The 27,349-nt window shown below is 39.6% G+C and overlaps 1 protein-coding gene across 5 annotated transcripts in view; it reads left to right on the top strand.

Moving 5' to 3' along the window:
• DIS3L2 (DIS3 like 3'-5' exoribonuclease 2) overlaps nt 1-27,349 on the top strand; it is a 388,020-nt gene that overhangs the window by 37,725 nt on the left and 322,946 nt on the right. For all 5 annotated transcript variants that reach the window (XR_012517592.1, XM_003936718.4, XM_074398855.1 and 2 more), the window contains exons 2-5: nt 8,772-8,916; nt 9,772-9,929; nt 18,374-18,427; nt 24,487-24,588. Coding sequence is in view for 4 of the 5 variants with exons in the window: in XM_003936718.4 (XP_003936767.1) it covers nt 8,865-8,916; nt 9,772-9,929; nt 18,374-18,427; nt 24,487-24,588 (366 nt within the window). In the remaining variant the exon portion in view is untranslated. The remainder of the gene's footprint in view (nt 1-8,771; nt 8,917-9,771; nt 9,930-18,373; nt 18,428-24,486; nt 24,589-27,349) is intronic.

Genomic DNA, 27,349 nt, shown 5'->3' with positions numbered 1-27,349 from the left:
CTTGAGTTCAGGAGTTTAAGAGCAGCCTGGCCACCAGGGTAAAACCCTGTCTCTACTAAACATACAAAGATTAGCCAGGTGGGGTGGCAGGTGCCCATAACCAGCTACTCGGGAGGTTGAGACTGGAGAAGCACTTGAACCCAGAAGGCAGAGAGTGTAGTGAGCCAAGGTTATGCCACTGCACTCTAGCCTGGGAGACAGAGCAAGACTCCATTTTAAAAAAAGAAAATAATTGGAATCCAGTCTTTCTTGAGACAACAACTAGAACCACCAGCCAAATCCAGTCCTTCCTCTCAAAGTATTGAGAAATACTTTGAAAGTATTTGAGAGGTAACAAGAGTGTGTCTAGAAGGGAATAAAGACTTAGAGATATGAAGTTAGTATTTGGGACTGTTTTTCTTCAGTGAATATTTGCTCAGTTTTTTTGAGGGATCAGCTGAAAAACTGAGCAGTACTTTTTTTTTTTTTTTTTTTTTTGAGAAAGGGTTTCACTTTTGCCACCTAGATGGGAGTGCAGTGGCCCAGTCTTGGCTTACTGCAACCTCCACCTCTCAGACTCAAGTGATTCTCCTGTCTCAGCCTCCTGAGTAGCCAGTACTACAGGTGTGCACCACTACACTTGGCTAATTTTTGTATTTTTTGTAGAGACAGGGTCTCACTATGTTGCCCAGGCTGGTCTCGAAGTTCTGGCCTCAAGTGATCCACCCACCTTGGCCTCCCAAAGTGCTGGGATTATAGGTGTGAGCCACTGCACCTGGCCTGAGTAGTACATTTTAATAGCCTTTTAAGGCCAGAAGGATAGGAATTGGAATTTAGGACCTGCTAATATAGGTTGTGTGTGATCTTGGTCAATCACTCTTATTTGGCATTGGTACCCCGAAGGGCCACAGCCTAGAAATAGGGGTGAGTTGGATGTAGATAGGCCCTCACAGGGACTGTAGCTCCACTTTGAATACCTTTAAACCCTGAAAATAGATTGAGGTAATTTATTGTGTCAGGTGCTTGGCAGAAGCAAATGTTGTAAATTCTGTTTGGAAGGTAACATTACTACTTGTTAATGTTACTATAAACATTCTGTAAATATAATGTCCAGCTCATAATTTAAAAAAATCAGTCATGGCATGATCACAGCACAAACGAAATCAAGTACAAGCAACGGAAGGTAGTATTGATCCATAGGGCCTTCTGATATTAGAGTTTTTAGGAGCAGACTTTATTTACTATGCTTACCTTGTTCAAATATAAAAGACAAGATTCAGCATTCTTAGCAGAGAACTAGAAATTTGAAAAAATGAAAATTTTAGACTTGAAAACATAACTGAAATTGGGAACTTAATGAATGGGTTTAACAGGATTAGACAGAGCTGAAGGGAGAATTAGTGAAGTGGAAAAATTCAGAGAAAAAAGGATGGAAAATACTGAAGAGAGGAAGACATAGAGACATTGAGGAGATCAAAAGTGTGTAATTGGAATCCTGACAAAGAGTTGAGACAGAATGGGCAGAATCACTGTTTGAATAGAGAATGGCTGAAAACTTTCTAAAAAAACGTTCTAAGACTTATTAAAGTTATTAAGTAACAAGATTCAAGAAACCTGATTAACACCAAGCAGGATAAAAAAGAAATCCATGCCCTGGTCTAGTGTAGTAAATCTGTGAAAAATAGAAGATAAAGAGAAAATTTTCAAAACCTGCTGGGTTGGTGAGAAAAAATGTTATACTTTCAAAGAATTGACGATAGATTAATAGCTGACTTCTTATTGAGACAGTGGAGGCTGTAAGACAATGGAGTGTGATACCTTTAGAGTATGATAGTAAATAACTAATAGTCTAGAATTTTAAAACTAAGAAAGGCTGAGTGTGGTGGCTCACATCTATAATCCCACCACTTTAGGAGGCTGAGGTAGAAGGATTACTTGAGCCTAGCAGTTTAAGACCAGCCTGGGCAATGTAGTGAGACCACGTCTCTTAAAAAACTAAAATAAAAAATTAGCTGGATATGGTGGCATATGCCTGTAATCCTAGCTACTCAGTAGGCTAAGGTAGGAGTATTGCTTGAACCTAGGAGTTTCTGGTTACAGAGCTATGATCGTGCCACTGCACTCCAGTCTGGGTAACAGAGTGAGACCCTTTCTATACAAAAAGAAACCCAACCTCCTCCCCAACAAACCTGAGACAATATCCATTACGAATAAAGATGAAATACAAATGTTTTAAACTTGACAGTGTTTCAGTTGTACTAGTCACTCTAAAATTTCTCCAAAGACGTCGCTGGTGGCTACCGTATTGGCCAACTTAGGTAAAGAATACTTTCATTATTTTAGAAAGGACAGATATTAAGAAAATACAAGAGGACATTTTGACCAACATTCTACTCCTACCATGAAACATTAGATGAAATTGAGAAATTCCTATAGAAATACAAATGAATAAAATTGATTCAAGAAGAAAATTTTAAAATATCAGCTGTCTTATCTGTTTAAAAGTTTTAATTTTCCTCTTCTGATGCCTTTCTTTGGCTATTGTATCAAGGGAATACTGCCCTCACAGAATGCATCCTCTATTTTCTGGAAGAGGTAAAGGATTGATAATCTTTTTTTCGATGTTTGGTAGAATACACAAGTGAAGACATTTGAGCCTGAAGTTTTCTTTATTGGAAGATTTTAAATTAATAATTCAATTTCTTGTTATATGTCTATTAAGATTTTCTAGTTCTTCTTTCTTTTTTCTTTTTTTTTTTTTTTTTTGCGACAGGGTCTTACTCTGTCACTTGGGCTGGAGTTCAGTGGTATAATCACAGTTCACCCCAGCCTTGATCTCCCAGGCTTAGGTGATTCTCCCACCTCAACCACCAGAGTAGCTGGGCCTAGGCACATGCTACCATGCCCATCTAATTTTTTGTACTCTTTTTTTTAAAAAATAGAGTTGGGATTTTGCCATGTTGCTGTGGCTGTTCTTAAACTGCTGGACTCAAGCAGTCTGCCTGCCTTGGGATTACAGGTGTGAGCCACTGTGCCCGGCCAAATTTTCTATTTCTTTTTGACTCAATTTTAGTAATTTTTGTTTCTGGGAATTTGTCCATTTTTTAAAAGTTGTTTATTGTATTCCTTTATAATCCTTTTAATTTCTGTAAGGTTTGTAGAGCTGTCCTTTCTTTCATTCCTATTCTATGATCACTCTGTGGAGGGAGGAAGTACCCCCTCCCAATTAATAGGTAGGATGTCTATGCTGGAAGCACTCCACACACCAAGAAAATTTGAGAGAAATTTTATTATTCACCCAAGAGACTTCTGGGGATGGTAGGGTTAGTACAAGTGGGTCTGGCCTGCCTTGAGTTAGACCGAGGGAATGGGCTGCTCCTTTATAATGGCTAGAGTGCTGGGGAGTTCCCATGTGCAGGCTGAGGATTGGCAAAACTTGAATATTCTGCTGGGGCCAAAGGCTAGGCACATGTGGATGTTCTTATTAGCCTGCTCAGTTGTGGGTTCAAAAGGGGAAAAGTGAGGTGAGGCTGAACATAAGTCAATGATCAAACATCAAAAATTTAACAAATGGAATGAGACTCATTACAGTTCTTGACTTTGGAATTAAAAAAAATTTTTTTTGTACTTCTTTTCTTCAGATTGTATAATCTTAATTTATCTACCTTCAAATTTATTGGTTATTTCTTCTGTCAGCTTAACTCTCCTCTTGAACTTCTCTAGTGAATTTTTCATTTCAATTGTTGTCTTTCTACTTGAAATTTCCACTTGGTTCTTTTTTATAATTTCTCTTTGTTGATAGTCTCTGTTTGCTGAGTCATTGTCATCTTAGTTTCCTTTATTTTAAAACTGTTTTCTTTTAGTTCTTTGAACATATTTATAATAGCTGCTTTGAAGTCCTTATTGGCTAACTTCAAAATCTAGGCTCCCCTAGAGACAGTTTTTATTGAAACTATCCCCCTTCCATGTATGGGTCATGCTTTTCTGTTTCTTTGCATATCTTATGAAAACTGGATATATATATATATTTGTAAGATAAGTGGTTTATTTTTCTAGTCTCATTGAGATTTATTTTAGTCTTGTCCATTTATTTAAATTAATAATCATCTTTTGCTTGTTTTTCCCATCTCTTGCTTTCCATTGGATCATCTTTTTCTCTCTTTAAACCTGTCTTTGGACTTTATCTCTTTGTGTTTCTTTTGCTACCTGGGTTCATACATTCCATTTGCTCTTGATGCTCATAAGTACTGAGGCTGGGCTAAGACAAGTGAGATGCATAAGGCACAAAAATTCTAGGAAGCTCTCACTCCTGGGTCCTGCAAATGTGGGATTGGTATTTGTAGGACTTTGTGTTTTCAAATTTTGCACCCTAGCTGCCTGGCTTGCCCCATTGTAGTCCTGGTCCTGCTCCTCATACTTCTCGCTTGTATATATTTGTTGCAACATGACTTCTGTCCCAAATAGGCTTCATTTATTCAAATTTTTGAGCATCTGCTATATGCTATGCATTGTGCTAGGTTTTGGGGAATATAGAGGGTCTGAAGACACCATTTATTTCATCCAGGAGCTTTCTTCAGATTTGCTCTTAGCTCTAGTGCCTTTTCCCAGTTCCTCATTCTTCCTGCCTTTTTGTACCATGTGATGCTATTGAAAACTATTGCCTATTCATCCTAATGTCATCCCAGCTCTTAAGAATGTATAGCTATAGGCCGGGCGCGGTGGCTCAAGCCTGTAATCCCAGCACTTTGGGAGGCCAAGGCGGGTGGATCACGAGGTCAAGAGATCAAGACCATCCCGGTCAACATAGTGAGACCCCGTCTCTACTAAAAATACAAAAAATTAGCTGGGCATGGTGGCACGTGCCTGTAATCCCAGCTACTCAGGAGGCTGAGGCAGGAGAATTGCCTGAACCCAGGAGGCGGAGGTTGCGGTGAGCCGAGATCGCGCCATTGCACTCCAGCCTGGGTAACAAGAGTGAAACTCTGTCTCAAAAAAAAAAAAAAAAAAAAAAAAAAGTATAGCTATTTCCGTGGTAGGACATTCTTTCTAGGGACCAGTGGGCAGTTGGACAGTGTATCAGTGACCCTCATTCTGGAAGTTAGTAAGGATTGGAAACTGACCTGTGCTTTCAGTGTGTCAGGGTAGGAGTGCCCAGGGACTTCAGGCTTAATGGGCCTTTGTAACTATGTCACAGGGAATAGAATATTGCTTGTTTGTTCATTTTCTTTTTTGAGACAGAGTCTCACTCTGTCACCCAGGCTGGAGTGGCACGATCTCAGCTCACTGCAACCTCCACCTCCTGGGTTTAAGCAATTCTTGTGCCTCAGCTTCCCGAGTAGCTGGGACTACAGGCCTGTGCCACCATGCCCAGTTAATTTTTTTTGTGTGTGTTTTTAAAAACACACACAAAAAAATTAACTGGGCATTAAAAAACATGGGGTTTCACCATGCTGTCCAGGCTGGTCTTTAACTCCTGAGCTCAGGTGATCTGCCCGCCTTGGCCTCCCAAAGTGCTAGGATTACAGGCGTGAGGTACCATGCCCAGCCATTGTTTGTTCATTTTCTACTTAGCATTTTATATACTCAGAATCTTTCCGTTTCCTTCTAGTGCTTTGGTACCCAAATGTGGGCTTTGACTGCCTGCCTAGCTGTCTTGCTTATTTTTGCCAATTTTGTTTCTTGAGTCCTGCGTTCTTTCCCCATGCTTTGCTGACTTGTTTTTAATGTAGTTTCCTGGTATGACCCTGCTCTGCTTGGTGTTCTTATTGCTTGTTCATGAAAACAAACTCATCCATTCATTTATGGAGTGTTTTTTTTTTTTTTTTTTTTTGTTGTTGTTGTTGTTTTGTTTTCCTGAACATCTTTCTTGAATTAATTTGGAGTGGCTTTTGAGCACCTGTTCTATCCTAGGTGCTGTGGGAGCCGTAAGAGTTACAATAACAAACCCAACCAAACATTCCTTGTCTTCTTGAGTTAGAGAGACAAGTTAGGTGTTAATCACACAAACTGGGATAATTGCCCTGAAGGAAGGATACAGATGTGGCTGACCTAGGGACACTGGAATTGAAATCTGTCCCCTTATTTCACTTAACTGGCAGTAACTCCCCCTAATTTAAACTTTTGCCTGAATCAGGATTGACATGTACTGCCCCATTTGTAACTGTGGCTCTTGTTTTTGGATTGTTGCCAGTTTGCTCCTGACCCCTCGCCCCACCCAAGGCTGCCTTCGTTTGTATTCTTAGTCACTAGTGGGAGCATACCCTGGTCATGGATCTCCTCATTTGGGAGCTCTTTTCTCTTTGTTTTCTTAATACCTGTTTCTGTTGGTTCTTTTCCTACATCTTCATTAGTTTCTTTGTTATATTTTCTACTTCTTTACATTTCCTACAAGTTGCCCTAACCCAGGTTTTGTCAGGACTTGGACTTCTGCTGGGTTTTAATAGGCCTTCACAACGATGTCACAGGGAAATGAATGTTGCTTATTGGTTCCTTATCCTGTGCCCTCCTCTGTATCAGCATACCCTTTCTTGGCAATCTCATCCATTCTTGAACACTCTGTGTTACCATCTTTATGCAAATGACTGGCTAATCTCTCTCTCTCTCTTTTGCTTCCATTTTCAAGTATTTGGTGGATCCCTCCATGTGGAGGTACATAATGCTCCAAGAAGAATTCATCATGTTCTCTAACTTTTCCAACTCCGTCTCCTACCTGGAAATCTCACACAACCACTCCCTCTTTGCTCACTTCCAGACCTGCCTGGTTGCTAGTTGATACCACTTTGTCCTGTATAATACCATGGTAAGGGCGTCTTCTTTTCAGTGTCCTCAACTCAAGTTCTGGTCTTCCTTTCCTTTCACTTGTCTGTTTTGGTTTTCTCCTAAGATGCATCTGCTGCTAGTCTCTCAACTCCAGATGACTCTGAGTCCTGTACCAGGTTAATTTTTCCTGAAACAACTCTGATCTGTTGTTTCTCTCTTCTGCTCATTCATGCTTTGAAAACTCCCTAGTGCTTTTGAAAAACTGGCCTAGATTTTTAGACCTTCCAGCTTGTTTTTATTTCCTTGCCACTGCCTCCCTTTGTATAGGCTGGACTCTATCCAAATGGAATTAATTTTGTAAGAACTTGCCTGTATTTTCTGTTTGCATCTCTATTTTATTTCCTTTTGCCAGGAGTATGCTTTCCTCACACTATTAGTTCTTTAAAATCTTCCCTGAAGTTCTCTCAGGTTTCCTTACCTGGAGATACTCTTTCTCGCCCATCATCTGTACATTTGTCCACACTTTATAAAAACATAGTGCTTTCCACTTATCCTTCATTCTGTCTAGTGTAGTGCCTTGCAGAAATATGTGTTAAATTAATGAGTGGATAAATGCATTTCTGTATTAGGCCCTCAGACAGTCTCAACTCCTCCATCTGCCTTTCCCATTCCCTTGGTGTTTATGTAAGAGCATCCCTTTCTCTCCCTTTTTGCAATTGGATTGGCTTTATCTGTGAATCTCTTTATCTATCCCTAAGTGACCTATTATCCTTTGTCTCTGTTGCTTTTCTTCTGCTGAGTTAGTATTAATTTCAATTTAAAGAGAAATTACATCATTTTGGTGAAGGATTTGTGTGGGAAATACAGAGGAAATGGAAGCTAGTGTTCAGAATGACATCTTGATTCATTTTGTGGGAACACAGGCTGCCCACAAAAATTTGCAAATATAGACTTGACTCCTGGGCTGGTGGCCAGTAGAGACTAGAAAGTAGAAGTAGTGATGACATGTTCAGTATCCAGGTGGAAGGCCAGGGGCCCACATTCCAGCCTGCTGATCCTGGCAGCTGCTCTTATATTCCTTAGACACAGCTGTCTGAGCTTCTGATCAGACAACTGGTTTGAGGTGATGGCAGGTAAGAGTAGGGGAAGAGATGTCTAATTACAGTATTGCCATATTTTGAAAGCATGTGAATCATCTGTAGTTCCCTACATAGTTTTGTACATCAAGTTGTGACAACGAATTAGGTTTTGTTGGTGGATTCTAAGGAGTTGACATACTTGGTTTCATAGAGGTGTATCATTTGTCCAGAGCTGGACTTAGTAAATGCCACATATTGAGCCCCAGTTTAGTACCTATTCCATTACGGTGTTTAAATTCTAATCTTTATATCACCTTTCAAAACTATATTTCTTCATATTTTTTTTTTTTTTTTTTGAGACGGAGTTTCGCTCTTGTTACCCAGGCTGGAGTGCAATGGCGCGATCTCGGCTCACCGCAACCTCCGCCTCCTGGGTTCAGGCAATTCTCCTGCCTCAGCCTCCTGAGTAGCTGGGATTACAGGCACGCGCCACCATGCCCAGCTAATTTTTTGTATTTTTAGTAGAGACGGGGTTTCACCATGTTGACCAGGTTGGTCTCGATCTCTCGACCTTGTGATCCACCCGCCTCGGCCTCCCAAAGTGCTGGGATTACAGGCTTGAGCCACCGCGCCCGGCTATTTCTTCATATTTTTATGCATTTCACAAGCTGAATAGAACTGTAGGAATCCTTATTTTTCACATCATTGTGCCATTTGTGGAGATACTTAGTTGAAGTGGCCCAAAGAAGCAGTCTAGTGGTACCTGTGAGGATGAAAGTCTTGAAAAGAAACTTGAGACAGATGGTGTGCTTGACTAACTGCCCAGGAGAATGTGATGCCACAACCCAGGAGGGGCACTATGTTGCCTTTGCCATTGAAGTACTAAATTTCTGAGAGGACAAAGGAGCCTACAGCTTAACTGCTCTCCAATTACCAATCTCTCCTTGGTTTCAGTGAATGACAGCAGAGCTGCTCAAGGTGGGAACTCTGAGCTGAGCAGTGGAGGTTTCCCTGGATCTGGAGAGAAGACTCACCTTGGAGCCAATAATGAGCCATCCTGACCACAGAATGAACCTCCGGCCCCTGGAGACTCCCACAGGTAGTAAAAGGAAAATGGAGTCTGCCTGAGTAACTGGAGAACTGAAATAAAAATGGAATGGGTGTGAAGTGGAGGGTGTCTTTTAGGACTGAGGGCAACTATGAATCTTTTTTTTTTTTGAGATGGAGTCTCACTCTTTAGCCCAGGCTGGAGTGCAGTGGCGCAATCTCACCTCACTGCAGCCTCCGCCTCCGCCTCCTGGGTCCCGGTTCAAGCAATTCTCCTATCTCAGCTTCCCAAGCGGCTAGGCTTACAGGCACAAGCCACCATGCCTAGCTAATTTTTGTATTTTTTAGTAGAGACAGGGTTTCATCATGTTGGCCAGTCTGATCTTAAACTTTTGACCTTGTGATCCACCCGCCTCAGCCTCCCAAAGTGCTGGGATTACAAGTGTGAGCCACTGTACCCGGCTAAGGGCGACTATAATTCTTTTAGTGACCTGTTAAGTATTCTCCTGTGTGATTTATTCTAGAATTAGATGTGTTTCTTGCTGTCTTAACTTATTGTTATATTAAGTACAGCTGTTTAATTTCCTCTAGAAAAGTGGCAGTCTTTTAGTAATTACTAGTTTTAAAAAGTTTGTGTTTATGAATAGCAAAGGATACTGAACTCATTATTCAGATTATATTCCATGCATGTTGTTGTGCTGATTTAAAACTCAAATCTCATCTGTGTACATTTTATTCATGTTTCCTTAGCCATGCTTTCCTTTTTGTGATTGTTCAAAATTACCATCAGGTGTTTTGGTCTTTTGTTGGTGTCTTTAAATAATAATTTATAAAAGGTATAATAGCTCCAGTTTTAAAAATACACAGATGTTTGAGGAAAGAGTTGATTGCTGCCTCATGTTTCTAGGTGTGTCTGCTGTGGCTGGCCCACATGACATTGGTGCTTCGCCAGGTGACAAAAAGTCAAAGAGCAAGTCCACGCGAGGGAAGAAAAAGAGCATGTTTGAAACTTACATGTCCAAGGAGGATGTTTCGGAAGGCTTGAAGAGAGGGACACTCATTCAGGTGCTTAAAATCTACTGGAAGGCTGTTCCCTGAATATGTGAAATCCAAAACAATCTATTAAACTATTTTCTGTTCTGTGTTATATGCTTTCAGAGAGATGATGATATAACAGGTGTAGTTCTGTTATGATGGCATACAGAGATGATGAGGTAACAGGTACTTCTTAGAACTACCGTACATTTAGAGGTAATAAGCACCACAAGACAGGAATAGGCAGAGTGCTCTGAGATTTGAGAGGAGGGAGCCACTATTTCCAATTAGATGCTTTATTGGAAGTGACATATTTGAGCCATGCCATGGATTGGTGCAGTTTGAATAAGTGAAGATAAGAGAGAGCTTTAGAAATGGAGGAACCAGTGTGAGCTACTACAATAGAAGTGAGAAATTGGGTTTGGATATATGAAACATTGAATAGTTCGGTTTTTCTGGAGCATGTAGATGCTGAATGACAAAAAATGGATGAGGTTGGAAAGGAAGCAGCAAACAACAGTAGACAATATTTGTTGAATGCTTTATAGTTTATAAACTATGTTTACAAGCTAGTTCAGTGGTTTGGCTGAACAAATGTTTATTGAGTATCCATTGTCAGCCAGTAACAGTTATGGTTAGGAGTGTGCAGCTTGGGTGCCTTTGACATGGAGGTAGACAAGACTGTCTTTCCGTATTTCACCTTGCAGCCAGTGGTGGGAGGCAGTCATGTGAACAGATGATTTGGGGATCAAATGGCAAGTGCTCAGATAAAAGGGTGGCCAGGGTGTGTGGCAAAATATTGGGGAGAAACTAGGAAACTGTGTAGAATGAGGTTCTGGAGAGGCTTCCTGTAGTGGGTGACCCTCATGGTAGGTATTGAAGGATGACTAGTTTGGGCCTATCAGATGAGTGATATGTGTGTGGAAGGTATGGAGAGGCAGTGGTGCTAATGAAAAGGTGAACTTGTGAAACAACATGGAGTATGGCAGCTTAGGCCTTCTTGGGTGTAAACCATCAGGCAGGTAATAGGCTGGAGGGGGAGACAGGGCCACATATTCTGTGAATTAAGTCTATTTCATAATATTTTCATTAGTATAGAAATATTGCCATGTGCCACCTGGCTCACTTGAAAATGCTGTGTTCCATTTTGTCTTATTCTGAGAGCCCAACTTCTGTATTTGTGTTTTTTGCTGAAGATCCAACCAATTTACAGATGCTGTCATTTTCTCTTTCTTTTTGTTTCTCTCTGTATATATATCTTTATGTATCTTTACCTTTCTTTATTTACCTGTGGTTGAGTGCACATGTGATCAATGTAGACTTTTGACTAGAAAACTGTTTTTAACAAATGAGTTGATTTTTCTGATTCTTGGAGTACTATTGGTGGTTTTATTTATTTATTTATTTATTGAGAAAGTCTTGCTCTGTTGCCCAGGCTGGAGTGCAGTGGCACAATCATGGCTCATTGCAATCTCTGTCTCCTGGGTTCAAGTGATTCTCGTGCCTCAGCCTCCAAGTAGCTAGGATTATAGGAGGTAAAAATTAGCCGTGCCATCATGCCCAGCTAGTTTTTGTATTTTTATTAGAGATGGGGTTTCACCATGTTGTCCAGGCTAGTATTGAACTCCTGATCTCAAGTGATCCTCCCACTTCAGCCTCCGAAAGTGCTGGGATTACAGGCCTGAGCCACCATACCCAGCCCTATTGGTGTTTTTTTTTTTTTTTTAAAGCTTTCCCTGGATTTATTTGACAAGCCCTCTTTTAGGAGAGATGAAGCTGCATTTGGACATTAGTCCATTCATTAATCCATTCATTTTCTCTTTATCGTTCAGCCCATATCCCAAACATCATTTTATCTGTAGGTTTCTTGGCCCTCCTCTTGTTTCACATAGGAGGACCCATTGTGCCTTCTCATTCTCATCCTCTTGCACTCTCCTCCAGGAACACTCTCCTTTATTCACCAGGTTTTTCCTCTAAAACCTGTGCTCCTTGATATCTGTGACTTTGTACATGCTGTTCCTGGTACTTGGAATGCTTTCTCCCACTGTCTTGACGTAATCACACTTACCTTTTAAGTCCCTGCCTAAATGTTACCCACTTTGAGAAGCCTCATTTGAATTTTCCAAGTAGAATTAAAACTCTACTTTTAATTTTACTGCTTTCCTGTAGTTGACTCTTTTGATTTTCCTTTATTCTAAACTTACTACCATTTCTTGGCTTTTATGTTTCCCCCAAATAGACTGTTCGTGTCCTTGATAGCAAGGTTATGTCTTATTCCAGAAATTAGCTCGGTGTCTGGCATTTGACTGATGCTTAATATGTTTATATTTAATAAATATTTATTTACTGACTGAACAGAAGATTCAGATACTTACTGCCTTTTGAAGAAGAGCTGGGGTAACCTCGATCATTAGAACTTGAAAGAAAAATAGCCTCAAATTTTGGCTCTAGAATTATAACTCTATAGTGATAAGGAGAGGACAGTGTTTTCTGCAGTGGTATTAGCTTCAGCTCCCTTTTAATTTTTGCTTTTGAAGCAACTAGTTGCTGATACTCAAACAAAACAAAACAAAACAAAAATCTGATCAATATAACAAGTCTAATTCTCAGGAGTTTGTAAGTGATTCCTCCTGGCCTGTGACATCATGAGACTCTGCAGCCAGGGCCTCCCCCCGCAACGTATGAGAACAGTTGTTCTTTGCAGATGGGGAAAGGAATAGGTTCCAGATATGAGGTCACCGTGTGAAATATACAACACTGTAAATAAGATTTTCATAGGCAGAGAAACAGAGTCCATCTGCTGCTTGATATAAACTTATGTGTGCTGGCCTTACTGGGTAAGGTAAGAGGCCAGACAAAGGATGTTTTAATGCTGATGGAGAAAATTAAGTGTATTAGAAATACTTAGAAACTTTTGTTAACTTTTGTATTCAAACTCATCTCTTTTGATCTCTTTTTTTTCTCCTCATCCAGAGAAGAAACCTTTTATTGAGAGATAGTAGGGGGATTTAAAAAAATAGGGGTAGAATATTTTTATTTTGTTTTCAATACCTTGACTAATACTTTGACATTTCATTAGTATTTTTTCCTTTGTGGGAAGAGGAGACCACAGTCCTCTTTCCAGTGTTTGAAACTGACAATAACAATAACACATGATCATGTATGTGTAGTTTTGAAGTTTAAAAAAATAATAAATTCTCACATCAAAAAACGTATTTTATTTCTGTCTTCATAGGTAGAATACTGAGAGGTTGTTCAAGATGTTGGGAGAGATGAGAGTAGGGTATAGACAAACCTGGAAGGGGCTCCAGTTTGGGGTGATGATCAAGTTGACACGGGTATGAAGATGGTAAAATTGGCTGTTTCAGATCCCAAATGATGCTTTGGCTAAAGAAAGTTCAGGCTAAGTCCCCAGAGCTGCCTGAGGCATGATGTCAGAGTTTCTCTTAGAATAGAATATTGGTGTGAAGTTGTTATTGGTGCTCTGAAAAAAATCCTAGTACAGGAAGGTAGAGGACATGATGATCTCCACCATTTGTTAAGAGTGAAATCAGGCAGGGTGTGGTGGCTCACACCTATAATCCCAGCACTTTGGAAGGCCGAGGTGGGAGGATTGCTTGAGGCCAGAAGTCTTAGCCTGGGGAACATAGTGAGACTTATCTCTACAAAATAAAAATCAGTTAGGCATGGTGGTATGCACCTGTAGTCCTAGCTACTGGGGAGGCTGAGGCAGGAGGATTGTTTGAGCCCTAGAGGCTATGGAAAGCCATGATCATGCCTCATCTCTAGCTTGGGCAACAAAGTGAGAACCTGTCTCAAAAAAAAAAAAGTAAAATCAGCTTGGGGATGAATTAAAGATGAAGGGAATAGATGTGATATTATATCGGAATGCCTAGTCACTTAGATGGGAGAGATGATAATCATAACATTAATACCGGGGGTGATGAGAGAACTTTAGCTCTGCAGCCATTAATTAATTAATTAGTGCAACAAATGTGTCGTGACATCTTACTCAGTGCCAAGCGTATGACAGTGAGCAAGATAGGCAAGTCACTGGGAAGGTAGGCAAAAATAGCTAAAGAAAAAGATAAGAAATTATAGACTGTGATCATTGTTAATAAGGAAATGAGAAAGGCGAGAGAGAATAATTAGAGCCTCTTTTTAGTAGTAGGGTGGTTAGGGAAAGCCTCTGTGACGAGGTGATCTCTCTGTGAGGTATCTGAGATGAGAATGAAACAGCCATTTGAAGAATTAGGAGAAGAACATAGGTGGAGAGCTCAGTTAGTAGAACAGCAGCAAGCCGAAGAAGGCTTGGTGTTTTTGAGAAATGAGAAGGAAGCCTGTTGGAACATTGTGAGCAAAGGGAGTTCTCTTATGGGACAAGTGGAGAGTTAGGCAGCAGCCAAGTCATATAGGGTCTCAAGGCTGTGCTGGAGAATTGAATTTTGTTCAAAGAGCAGCAGGAAGTCACTGAAGGCTGTTAAGCAGGGGAAGAAAATAATCTGTTTCATGCTTTGAACATATCTCTTTGGGAATTGTGAGATGAATAGACTAGAGTGGAAGCTGAGAGGCCACTCAGGAAGCTATCAAAGTAAACCAGGTCAGAAAACATGGAGATGGGAACGAGAAGGTGGCAGTGAAGATGGAGAGAAGTGGATGGATGGATTTGGGGCTAGAACTGATATGACATGATTAGATATGGAAGGTGAGGAAGAGGGAGGCATCACTATGCCTGCTGAGTTTTTGAGTTGAACAGCTGGCTGGATGATGTTGCCATTAACCAAGACAGAGAAGAGCGAGGGTTGGAATGTGGTGCTGAGTTTTTGGGTGAGAGGGACAGCTGGCATGCATGAGTGAAGAGGCCCTGGTGCTGACTGTGGCAAACAGAGAGAGAGACTGTTCATAGTGGTTGAGAGCACGGACTCTGGAGCTAGACTGTCTGGCCTTGAAAGTGATGTGAAAGCAGGCAATTTTCTTAACCTTTCAGTGCCTCAGTTTCCTCATCTGTAAAAACAAGAATAATGGTATCTACCTCATAGGATTGTTGTGAGGGTTAAATTAGCTGATTGATATAAAGCTCTTCAAAGAGTGTGTGGCATGTCATATACCAGTGTAAGTGGCACTTGAGTTTTGTTTTTATTACTATAAAAGGACCATCTGTTATTCAGGTTAGGTGGTTGTTGCCATTTGGAGAACCCTGTCCAAAGCTGTTAGATCTTATGATTTTTCATGAAAATCTCGATATATGTATTTTATATGTGTGAAATTCCTCAGTTTTAAGGACTCTCAAGCCAAATACAGTATGTTTGCGATTGCCAGTTAGACTGATTTAGCCTAGTTGTGTGGTGTTTTTCTATGGTACTGTTCAGCTGCCTGGGTATAGGAAGGGAGAAGGAAGACAGTTGGGGTTAGTTGAGAGGGGGTCTTTGCTAGTTGAATATCAGAGTAAGTGGTTTGTTCAGGATTTGCAAGGTTATAATGACAGGCTATGGCAATCAGGTGGCCAGAGAAGGGAGTAAACAGAGTGGGGGGACAATGAATGAAAAATATGGTCATGGCTTTGGGTTGGAGATCTTAGTGAAATTGAATAATTTGAAGTAGTGTTTCTACCATAGGCAGACAAAGATTGCCATTGGAAAGTGTCGTATTTGAATTTTTTTTCTTTTTTTTTTTTTGAGGTAGCATCATTAGTAGTGCTAATGGGATCTAGGCTGTGAACAGGGGAGTGAGTAGGTGGAGTGGGGGAGCAAATGGTAGTTAAGAGTGACAGGCTAGGGTTGCTTGGTCCTCAGTCCAGTTGTGAGGTCCCAAATATATATGGGAGTGAGGATAGAGAGGAAGGCAGTGAGCTGCCAGTCAAAATGTTAGTGAATTAGAGCTTTGACCTACCTGAAAGTTTGAAGAAGACAGCACCAAGGAGGTGCTAGTGACATGAGTTTCAAAGGGTCTGGGATTTTTGAAAAAGAATAGAGGAAAAAATACTTTTAAAGCCATGATGAGGAAGCAAAGAGACCTTCCACCCCTGGTCCCTGAGATACATGGGGTATGAGAGATAAAATAGGTTCCCTTTGAGAGCACTCAAGGAAAGCAATAACATCTGCGAACAGCCAAGTTTCAATTGAGGTGAAGAATCAGGAGCATCTGGAGAAGAGATGGAGGATATGGATCCTCACTGATCAAGTTCCAGGCCTAGGGAAGTGCTTTAGGAGGAAGATGGGAGATAGGCGATTGGGTCAGGTTTGGGGATGGCTGTAGAAATGAAAGTCGTGGACTTTTATAGGTGACTAAGACAAGCCATCTGTGGGAAGTATCCTTTAGTTGTAAAAGATCCTTTTTTTTTTTTTTTGACAGATGTTACTGCCAGCTGTTTGTGTCAGGCTGTAGGAACAACTCTGGTCTGCTGCGGAGCTCTGTGGGTTCTTCTTTCTTAGTGTGATCTGGATTCTCTCAAGGGCTCTGTTTCTGAGGTTCAGTTCTTCAGAGTCATGCTCCAGTCAAATTCACAAATGCTGTTGTGGACCAAGGTTTCTGTTCTTCCTTGTGGTGCTTTTGCATATATCAGGAAGTTTGGGATAGGGAATCAAGGGTAAAATCTTCAAGGTCTTTTAAATATCTTTTCTTTTAAATAGAGCCTGGATGCAGCCCCAAGCCACCTGTCTCTTTTCCCTGGGCCCAGCCTGGCCTGACTGCCCTGCAATTAAAGGCATTTTCAAAGCTAGAGGCATTGTCATCTCTGTACTTCTTCATATGCTGAGCTACAAGGGATGATAGAAGAACAGGAGTTGGAAAAAAAAACCTTGACCAGAGAAAAGCATCTGGAATCAGAAAATGAAATTTTTAAACATTTAATTTCAATGAATTGACTTTCATTAGTTTGGAGTCCCCTCACCAGACTGTAAGCTCTGTGAAGGTAGAGACTATTTGTTGTTGGTCTCCATTGTACCCTTATCACTTTACCTGGTGCCTGCCATGCTATTCCTTAGGAAATATTTGTTGAGTGAGTGGATGAATATTTAGAATAAATGTAAGTTTTTCCCCTCCTTCCCTCAACAAGAAACAGCTGTTCTACAAGTAGATTTGCTGTGACACTCCTAACAAGGGACTGGCCTTGGAGAGCTTTGGCAACCTTATCTCCTGGTCCCTCCCTCTTCTGTGCTAGGCAGAGTTATTGCACAATGGAGAAGAGTTAATGAGTGCCTTCTTAACCACTTTTGCTAACACAGTGTCCTCTACTCTACTCCTCATCTGATTTATTTGCAAAGTTTGCTCTTCTGTAAAGGATTAGATCAGACACCATCTCTGAAGCCTCTTCTGGTGTCCCCACTATGAAAGTAAGCTGTACCTCTGCTTTATGTTTTCCTTTAAAATAGGGGCTGAGCTTAGTTAATCATTATCTTCCCCATCAGTGTGTCTTGGGGTCTTGAATATAGTCAGTACTCAATAATTAATTATTGAATTAGGACTGAATGATCATTTGTAGTAGTCTATTTGAATGTTCGTGATATTATAAACTATGATACGGACATTTGTAGTTTAAATTTGGTACAGCACAGAAAGAAATTATTTTCTGCTTTATGTCCTTGCCTGTTTTGTTAATTATGTATCTTTGAGTCTTTAAATGTTTTAGGGGGGAATGTTATTTAAAATACTTTTTCAAGATACCCTTTGAGTCTGGCTGTTAGAAAAATAACCCCTTCCATCCATGTGTTCCAGTGGCCTGAGACTACAGCTGGAACCTGGGGAGCGTTACAGCTTCCTGCAAGAGCCTGAAATACTGAACTGCTATTGAAGAGGCCCCCACCTGCACCCCTGTGTGTAAATAGAAGCAGACCCTGATTTGGTGCTGGAATAACATGAAGTTGAAGGCAGACTGGGTGGCCTGGCTGTTGGAGCCAGGATTCCAGTTTGCATTAAGAGCTGGTTATGGACCATTTTGAATTATTGACTCATTCAGCTCTGCAGAGGGGCCAGGGTAAAAAATAATGCATCCAGTTTCTTGAGGCTCAGTATCCAGGTTAGAAATCAACCTGTGTCCCAATTTGAAAATTGTCACAGAAACAAGTAATTGTGGAAAGGTCTTGGAATGGGGAGAATAAAAAAGGCCTTTGTATAGTGAGGCATGATCCCCAGGTAATCTTACTTGTAAAGTCAAGGTTTAAATTTGAAGACTGGCATATAGGGGTGCTAAAATCCTAACAGTTGTCACTTTCCACTCCATGCCAAGCTCTGTTGTTTCTCACTTTTGCCTGTTCACAGCAAGGTGCTAGTCTAAGCTTTCTGTTTTTGATGGAACCCTCTATTTCAGATATCAACAGAAATTGTGTTTCCTGCATTTAATGAATAGTTCTTACATATAACTTGTTTTCTGAATTGAACTGTTTAATTTTAAAACTTTTTATTGGAGAATAACATACATATGGAAAAATCATACATATCTAGCTAGATTTTCACAAACTTTATTTTTTGTTTTAAAGGGTATATTGAGAATTAATCCAAAGAAGTTTCATGAAGCCTTCATTCCTTCCCCGGTAAGTTCAGTAACTTTATAATAAACTTAATGTCACATTTAATTTTTTAGATGTGCTCTGAAACTGAAATAATATATTCTAACTAAAAAGCAGAGTAGTAAAACAAAATTGAGCATGGGCAAGGATTTGTTTCAGATTTAAATATACAGAATTTTCTTTTGGTTAACAACCCCTTCTGCCAGTCTTAAAATCGCATGCCAAATGAAAGGGATGGCATTTGTTACAAGGCTGCAGAGAGCAGCTGGACCCAGGCAGACTACCCACCAGTTCGTGTAATTGGATGCCCTTGGTTTATGGCTTAAAAGGGTTTATGGTTTTTCCACTGATTTAAGTTAATCTTTCCTAAACAAATATGCTATCTACTTTGGATCTACTGCATGAGCTAATCTGAACATTTGTCCAAAAATAACGTGTAATGCTTTTTATTTTGGGGGTCAGAATTTCTCACTTCACTTTCATGCGGGTGATAGAACTTTGTACAAGGCTCTTTCCTGTTGGGTCTTTAGACTCTTTCTTACATATATGACTCGTTTTAAGAGACTCTTTCCACTTAAATCAAGTTCACACTGACATATAGTTAGCAGCAGTTCTCTAGAGAAGGTTTGACTGAGCCAAGCTGGGAAAGCAATATTCTTAAATTCCTGACCTAACTTTTCCAGGATACCATAAATAGAATAGCTATAGAATCGTAGATTTTTCACATTAAAAGAGACTAAACTTATGCTTATAGATGAGGAAATGGAATACATATATTTCAGTTAACATTTTATTATGTTAAATGACAGTAAGTTCATTGAGCATATAAGTTCAGTTATGTACTTTATAAATGTTATTATTACAGACTGAGCATCCCTTATTTGAAACACTTGGGACCAGAAGTATTTTGGATTTAGATTTTTTTTTTTTTTTTTGATTTTGGAATATTTACATTGTATACTTGGGCTGAAATCCAAAATGCTCCAGTGAGCATTTCCTTTGAATGTTATGTCAGTGCCCAAAAAGTTTTATATTTTGGAACATTTCAGATTTTATATGCTCAACTGGTATTATTGTTACTGTTACCATAACCTTATGACCTATTCTCAAGCAATTCCCCTGCCTTCTAAAATCCAGAGACTCGCATTGCATCCAAGTTCAAGTCTTGCCCATTGAATTAGATAAAAGGTATCACTGACTTTGCATTACTCTCTCTCTCAGTCATATTCTGTTCCTTTGAGAGAAGATGGCATATGTCTTGCCCCTGGAACTTGAGTTGTAAAATTGGACTGTAGAATTGAAGGTCTGCTTTGAGGTGGTAACTTGGCTGCCAGAGCAGTTCTCTCATACACTGGAAGTGCAGTTTACATAGGTATTAGATTCCAGAGTTTGCTCGTAAGGTTAAATTTACATCCAGGAATCATAAAAACTACCCATGAAAATCTCTTAGGAAGGTGCCGTGTTGGAGACGGATACACCATCTCTCATAAGTTCTGCGTAACCAATTTTTTTTTCCCGTTAGAAAGAATGACTTTCTTCAAGAATATACCAGTTGAAGGAACTTGATTGTATTAGGAGACCTCATGTATGAAAGACACAGATTTTTAAGCATGAAAATATCACTCAGTGTAGTAAGTTTATCCTGAGAGGAAACTGGGAACTGGGTAGATTCAGACCTCTTGTCTCTTGTGCGTGCTGAAGTTTACTCTTATTGATGGGAATGATAAGGGGAAGTATAGGCATTTTGAAAATTTTGTTGCTTCCTCTCTTCCCTGTTACATGAGAGTCAATTTTCTTAAGTTAAATCCCTATTGGGTTGGCTCCTAGCAAGTGTGGGACCTAGGACAGAGGTAGAAAAGAAAGCATATATACCTTAAATCAAATACTGAAAAGTTAGACATCAAACTAACCATCAAATAGAATATATTATTCCATATATTCCATGTAGGAACAGACAAAGTCTATTCCTTGCCAAATACACCTCCATATACCTGGGTTTAAATGTAGAGTTCTCAGATTTCTTGCCACTCCATGCTGAAACATGGCTCCACCTCTGGGTTGCCCCTCTTCCCTTCTCAATGCTAGCTTCCTGTTTCCTTCTGACTCCCCTGCATTCACTGAGGGCCCTTTCATGTGCAAATGTGGACCTTCCTGTCCCACATATCTAAGCTATGTCTATACCCATTAGAAATATCTGCTCTTTAGCCAGCCTCCATGTTCAGGGGGTGCCACTGGTGGTGGGAAGGTGCCTGTATATATCCTGGAGGTGGGCTTGGGGCTGGTTATTTTAGGGAAGCACATCCATTTGGCCTGTAAACTCCTTATCTGTGGGGTGGGGTGTGGCTGTAGCAGGATAGAACAGAGATCCAATGGATCCTGCAAGCTAAGTTCATGTGATTTACATCTGCAAATGCTATATCTCCATGGCCTAACCTGGCTTGTTAAAGAAAGCTGAGAAGCAAAAGCAAAATTTGGTGATGTTTTAAAAGCTCATAGTTGTTCTACTTAAAATTGTATTCTTGGTATGTCTTATTTAGGGATTTTTAGACAGTTGTGATATTAGGATTGGCCTATTTCTGTGCCTCTTTTATTCTTTCATTTGGCTACTGTTGGAGTAGTAATATTGTCTTAGAGAAAAACAAATCACCTCTAGGTAATTTTTTTTTTTTTTTTTTTTGAGACGTAGTCTTGCTCTGTCACCAGGCTGTAGTGCAGTGGTGCAATCTTGGCTCACTGCAACTTCTTCCTCCTGGGTTCAAGCAATTCTCCTACCTCAGCCTCCTGAGTAGCTGGGACTATACATGTGTGTCACCACGCCCAGCTAATTTTTGTATTTTTAGTATTTTAGATGGGAGTTTCACCATGTTGGCCAGGATGGTCTTGATCTCTTGACCTTGTGATTTGCCTGCCTCAGCCTCCTAAAGTGCTGGGATTACAGGTATGAGCCACCGTGCCCGGCCCCACCTCTAGGTAATTAAGAATAGATCATAAAAACAACAGTCAGGGCCCAGTTGCAAGTGATTGTAGACACTGTGGTTTTGGACATGGGACTAGTTCTACATTCTTTGCTTCGGTTTTCAGAAGCATTTTCAGGGCAATAATAGGGGCAACAGATTACTCATATATAAAGCCCACAACCACCTATGGTCTGGATTTCTGAGCATATATAGCTCATGTCCATGTCAAATGTGAACTTCTATGAACTGCAAACTTGACTCAGGTTCATCATTAACTTCTACTGATAGAAAGTTGATTTTCAGGTCGGGCATGGTGCCTCACACCTGTGATCCCAGCCCTTTGGGAGGCCGAGGTGGGTGGATCACCTGAGGTCAGGAGTTAGAAACCACCCTGACCAACAAGGTGAAACCCCATCTCTTAAAAAAAAAAAAAGAAAGTTGATTTTCGTTTTATGACAAATATAAAATATATGGGATGAAAAATGCCCACAGATAGACTAGGAAGGAGAATGTCAGAACTAGGGCCTAAATGTTACCTGCTTAAGCTAGGAGAATGAAGGCAGGAATAAACATTAAAGAAGATGTGGCATTTGCTTTGACAAAAGACGTACAGTGGTTTCCTTATTTGTAAAACGGGATGAACAAAATGGTCTCCAATGTTCCTCACATTCTAAAGTTTTTAGAGAGACAAAAATAGAGATTTGATTAAAGTATTTAGGTTTGCTCTTATTGACTCTAAAAATAGTTGTGAATTTATACAATGTCATTTGCTATGCTGAAGTCTCTCCCTAGGTCCACAGGCGAAGAACAGTGAATTAGTCATTAGGTATAAAATGATACTTGGTTTTGGGGGAACTTGACTTAGGTTCATTATAATTTCTACTGACAAAGTTGCTTTTCGTTTCATGACACAACTGAAGTATATGGGATGAGCAACTTACATGTACTTGCTAGTTTTGTGAGGTTCTCAATAAAAATGAAATGCAGACTGTGAGTAAAATCATGTGACTTTCAAGCAAACCAAGATAAAATGATAGTATTGACATGCCTTTTTATCCTATTTGGGGATAGGATAAAGAGGAGAAAATGGATCAGATGGAAAAACCTGTCATTTTAAAAAAGGACAGTTTCTATTCTGAATTATGTAGGTCTGAGAAGCTCTTTAACTTTTAAATGCATCTTGTCATAGGAGGCATCCTTTGTACAGCGGTAGTTCATTTCTGGTCCATCGGTGAGGGATGCTGTGACCATCGTGGCATGCTTGTGTTGTTCTCCTTCCCCCAATTCCCTAAGTCTTTAGTTTGCTTAATGCACACCCACCCCCCAGTTCCTTTATTTTTCCTCCAGGGATGTTCATGTTCTATTTTTCTTTTTTTTAAATATATTATCTATTATTCTTTCTGATGGCTAGAACAAGACTTCTGGCATCCAAACAAAGAGCTGAAATCTTTGGCCTTAAAAAGTAGTTAGACGGGATGACTCATACTTTTAATATTGAGCAGTTTACAAGCTTAGTATCTTTAAAATAAGAGATTCAGTGACAGATCCGTCTTCTCTAGGAATCAAGGAAGAGCTGAGTAGTGACGCAGTAGCTGTAGATTTTTGTGTTGTCTGAGGTTCAACTCAGCCCTGCTTTCCTTGTTTTTTTGGGATAGTAAGGTGACAGTACTATCGTCCTATCAATCTGAAATCTCTGAGCTGCCAAAAGGTGTTAATAGCTGCTTATAATAGAGGCATTTCATTTCTTATGTTTGACACATGAGTATGGGTTAGGGTGACCTCCAAACAGCCCACTTTTCATTCCAAGGAGGTCCGAGAGATCCTATTGCTTTTTGAATTGCAGAAAGCAGCAATTGATGATGATGTGCCATATTTCAGTTGTTCACTCTGTTTACTGGCTCTGTCTTGCAGATCTCTCTGAGAAGCTTGTCAAGAGATCAGCTACAGTCATGTTTTGTGGCTAACACAGTAGCTTTTCCTCAGGGACTAGGGTGGGGTTGGTTTTGGCAGAGTGTGCAGGCCACAGCTGTCAACCCATAGCTAAACTGGAAATTGAGGAGCAAAACTGTTTTAGATCTTTAATGGTTTGTAAGTGGAAACCATAAAAAACGCTGAGTGACTAGAATCTGCACCCTCCTGCTATTTTTTTTTTTTCCTTTGGTGAGTTTGGGATGTTATAACTTCTTCTAAAATGTCATAGTAATCACCTTCAGTCCATTGAATGTTATGTTAAATCTTATCTATGTTGTGTCCCTATAAGAAAACTTTGAGTGATGATTTTCCAGACTCTTCTGCTGTCACCTCCTGTAAGAAAAAATAATATTTTACTTCCCTCTTATTCTCTGAAAAGGAGCACATCATCTAAACTTGTAGAGAATAGAAGGATAAGAGTACCTGCTTGTTGGTGAAACATTTTGAAAATATTTCATTTTCTCAGGGACCCTGACTGCTGCTGAAGACCTACTTTTCCTTAGCTATCTTGTCTATTTAAAATTTCAAAGTAATTTGGCTTACCAAGAAGACTCTGGTACCTATTTAAGCCAAGAAGTTGACACCTGGGGAGTTCACTGGGGAGCCACATTGTTTAAAGTGGGTTATTTCTGAATGAGTGAGTGAGAATGAAAGTGTCTGTACCTTGTGTTCATGGTCTGGAGTTCACAGTGGTCCTAAGTCAGCAAGATCAGTAGAGTGTAAAGAGCACGTGATGAATCTCTTATTACATCTCTTTCCTTCTCTTCTTTGCCTTCTACTTAGGTCTCCATAAAAACAACCACAGTTTATTATCTTTGCCACTTTCTTAGGGGCATTATGAGTTTGCTGGTTTCTTCCTAGAGAGCCCAAATCCTAGAGCCATTGCTATTCCTGCCCTCAGTTTGTTTTCTTTGGGGAGATTATATGTGGTTCCTCTTCTGTTCTCTTGCATACCTTCTATTTTTATACTTTCTTGATACTTTAAAAAATTCACTTAGTATTAAAAATATTTTTTATAACATTTTTGCTTTAATACAAAAAGGGTAATCTAAAAATAACTTGCTATTTTCTCATTTCAGTTATGAAAGCATGCAATCTCAGTTTTTTTGCTTTATGTGTTTTTAAGCTATTGTTTTATTTCTTTTTTCAACCTAGGATGGTGATCGAGACATTTTTATTGATGGGGTCGTTGCTCGCAATAGAGCTTTAAATGGGGATCTGGTGGTTGTGAAACTGCTTCCTGAGGAGCAGTGGAAGGTGAGTTAAATTTTCCCTTTCTAATTTTAGATTTCTTAAGGTCTTTCACATTCCATGGTGTACCAACAAGACTTCATAAACTGGAGGAGTCACAGACCCCTCAGGCGCGGTGGTAAGATTGGGTGTAATCTTGGAAGCATGCTACTGAATGCTTGGGACTTAGAAGCATCTGCTGGGCAGATTCTAATCATCTGAGTTGTTCTCCTTGCTTCCTCTCTAGTGATCCATCTTCCCTGTCACATTGGTTTTTGGTATTTTTTTGAATAAATACTGAGGGCCCATTCAAACTCGAAATGTATTATTTTCCTACATCCTATACAGGGAGAACTAGAAAGACAAAGCCATGGAGACAGGGGCAGTCCTCATGCATTTCTGCTGCCTCCAGTGGAAAACACAGGCAATACATATGGAGTTCTGTTGGCCCAGTTTGGTGATTGGGTGCCTTGGCAGATAAAAACAGTCTGTCTGTGTTTTTTATAAATCAGGGATTCAGTGGCAGAAGAAAATGTTTTGAAGTGAGAATATTTTGGGTTTCAGTCTCCATCTATGTCTGTCAATTGAAAAGGAAGATGTGGTTTTAGTTTTGACTGTTGTTTTAAATAAAAGTAAGGATCAGACATTGGAATGATTTTTGGTGACAATATCTTTGAATTGTCTTGTAGAATTGGAGACTTGTATATCTAATTCTGAATTTGTCTTCATATCATTTGTTTTATTTGGCTAAATTCATTGGTATTCAAGAATTTGGTGTCTTCAATAAAAGGTGTTATAGTGTAGTGAATAAAAGTATGGACTTTTAGGCTAGGCTACTTAGATTTGAATCTTATCTCTGTCATTCATCTCTATAACCTTGAGAGAATTGTATAACCTTTCTGCTTAAAATGTCTCATCTGTAAAATTGGAATAATCATGGTATGTACTTTATGGGTTTGTCATGAGAATTAAATGAGAATGCATGTAAAAATTTTAGAATAGTGCCTGAAAAATCTTAGACTAGCAGGACCTTAAGAAATGTTCTTACTGCATGTTCTTCACATGTACCCCAAAACCTAAAATGCAATAAAAGAAAAAAAAAAAAGAAATGTTCTTACTAGCTTTTCCAGAAAAGATGTGATATGAGAAGTACCATTTTATCTCAGAGCTTTGTTGAGGCATAAATTAAATTCTTTTTAATCTGATATGGCTGAAGTAATTGAGTTATAGCTATGTGCCAGGTACTCATACGGTATGTAGTTCTTTCTTTTTTTTTTTTTTTTAATTTGTTTATATGGTGTAGTTCTTGCCCTCATGGAGCTTATGGTTTAATGGGGAGTGTGGACAGGAAAGGACAGATACTGATCACACTTACACAAATTTAAGTATAATTTTAATTGGTGCTGTGAAGTGCAGGATTTCTTTTTTCTTTTTCTTTTCCTTTCCTTTTTCTTTTTTTTTAAATTATACTTTAAGTTCTGGAATACATGTGCAGAACAAGAAGGTTTGTAACATAGGTATACATATGCCATGGTGGTTTACTGTGCCCATCAGCCTTTCGTCTACATTAGATATTTCTTCTAAGGCTATCCCTCCCCAATGGGTGATGTTCCCCTCCCTGTGCCCATACGTTCTCATTGTTCAACTCCCACTTATGAGTGAGAACATGTGGTGGTTAGTTTTCTGGTCCTGTGTTAAGTTTGCTGAGAATGATGGTTTCTAGCTTCATCCATGTCCCTGAAAAGGACATGAACTCATCCTTTTTTTTTTTTAATGGTTGCATAATATTCTGGTATATATGTGTCACATTTTCTTTATCCAGTCTATCATTGATGGGCATTTGGGTTAGTTCCAAATCTTTGCTATTGTGAATAGTGCCACAATAAACATACATGTGCATAGGTCATTATAGTAGAATGATTTATAATCCTTTGGGTATATACCCAGTAATGGGATTGCTGGGTCACATGTTATTTCTAGTTTTAGATCCTTGAGGAATCACCACACTCATCCACAATGGTTGAGCTAATTTACCATCCTACCAGCAGTGTAAAAATGTTCCTGTTTCTCCATATCCTCTCCAGCATCTGTTGTTTCCTGACTTTTTAATGATTGCTATTCTAACTGGTATGAGATGATATCTCATTGTGGTTTTGATTTGCAGTTCTCTAATGACCAGTGATGATGAGCTTTTTTTCATGTTTGTTGGCCACATAAATGTCTTCTTTTGAAAAGTGTCTGATCATATCCTTTGCTGGGTTGTTATTTTCTTGAAAATTTGTCTAAGTTTCTTGTAGATTCTGGATATTAGCCCTTTGTCAGATGGATAGCTTGCAAAATTTTTCTCCCATTCTGTAGGTTGCCTGTTCACTCTGATGGTATTTTCTTTTGCTATGCAGAAGTTCTTTAGTTTAATTAGATCCCATTTGTCAATTTCGCTTTTTGTTGCAGTTGTTTTCGGTTATTTTAGTCATGAAGTCTTTGCCCATGCCTATGTCCTGAATGGTATTGCCTAGGTTTTTTTTCTAGGGGATTTATGGTTTTGGGTCTTATGTTTAAATCTTTAATCCACCTTGAGTTAATTTTTGTATAAGGTATAAGGAAGGGATCCAGTTTCAGTTTTCTGCATACAACGAGCCAGTTTTCCCAACACCACTTATTAAATAGCGAATTCTTTCCCCACTGCTTGTTTTTGTCAGGTTTGTCAAAGATCAGATGGTTGTAGATACGTGGTGTTATTTCTGAGCCCTCTGTTCTGTTCCATTGGTCTATATATCTGTTTTGGTAA

The sequence above is a fragment of the Saimiri boliviensis genome, chromosome 5, assembly GCF_048565385.1.
Source record: "Saimiri boliviensis isolate mSaiBol1 chromosome 5, mSaiBol1.pri, whole genome shotgun sequence".
NCBI lineage: Eukaryota > Metazoa > Chordata > Mammalia > Primates > Cebidae > Saimiri > Saimiri boliviensis.
This window is presented reverse-complemented; position numbering and strand designations above follow the sequence as displayed.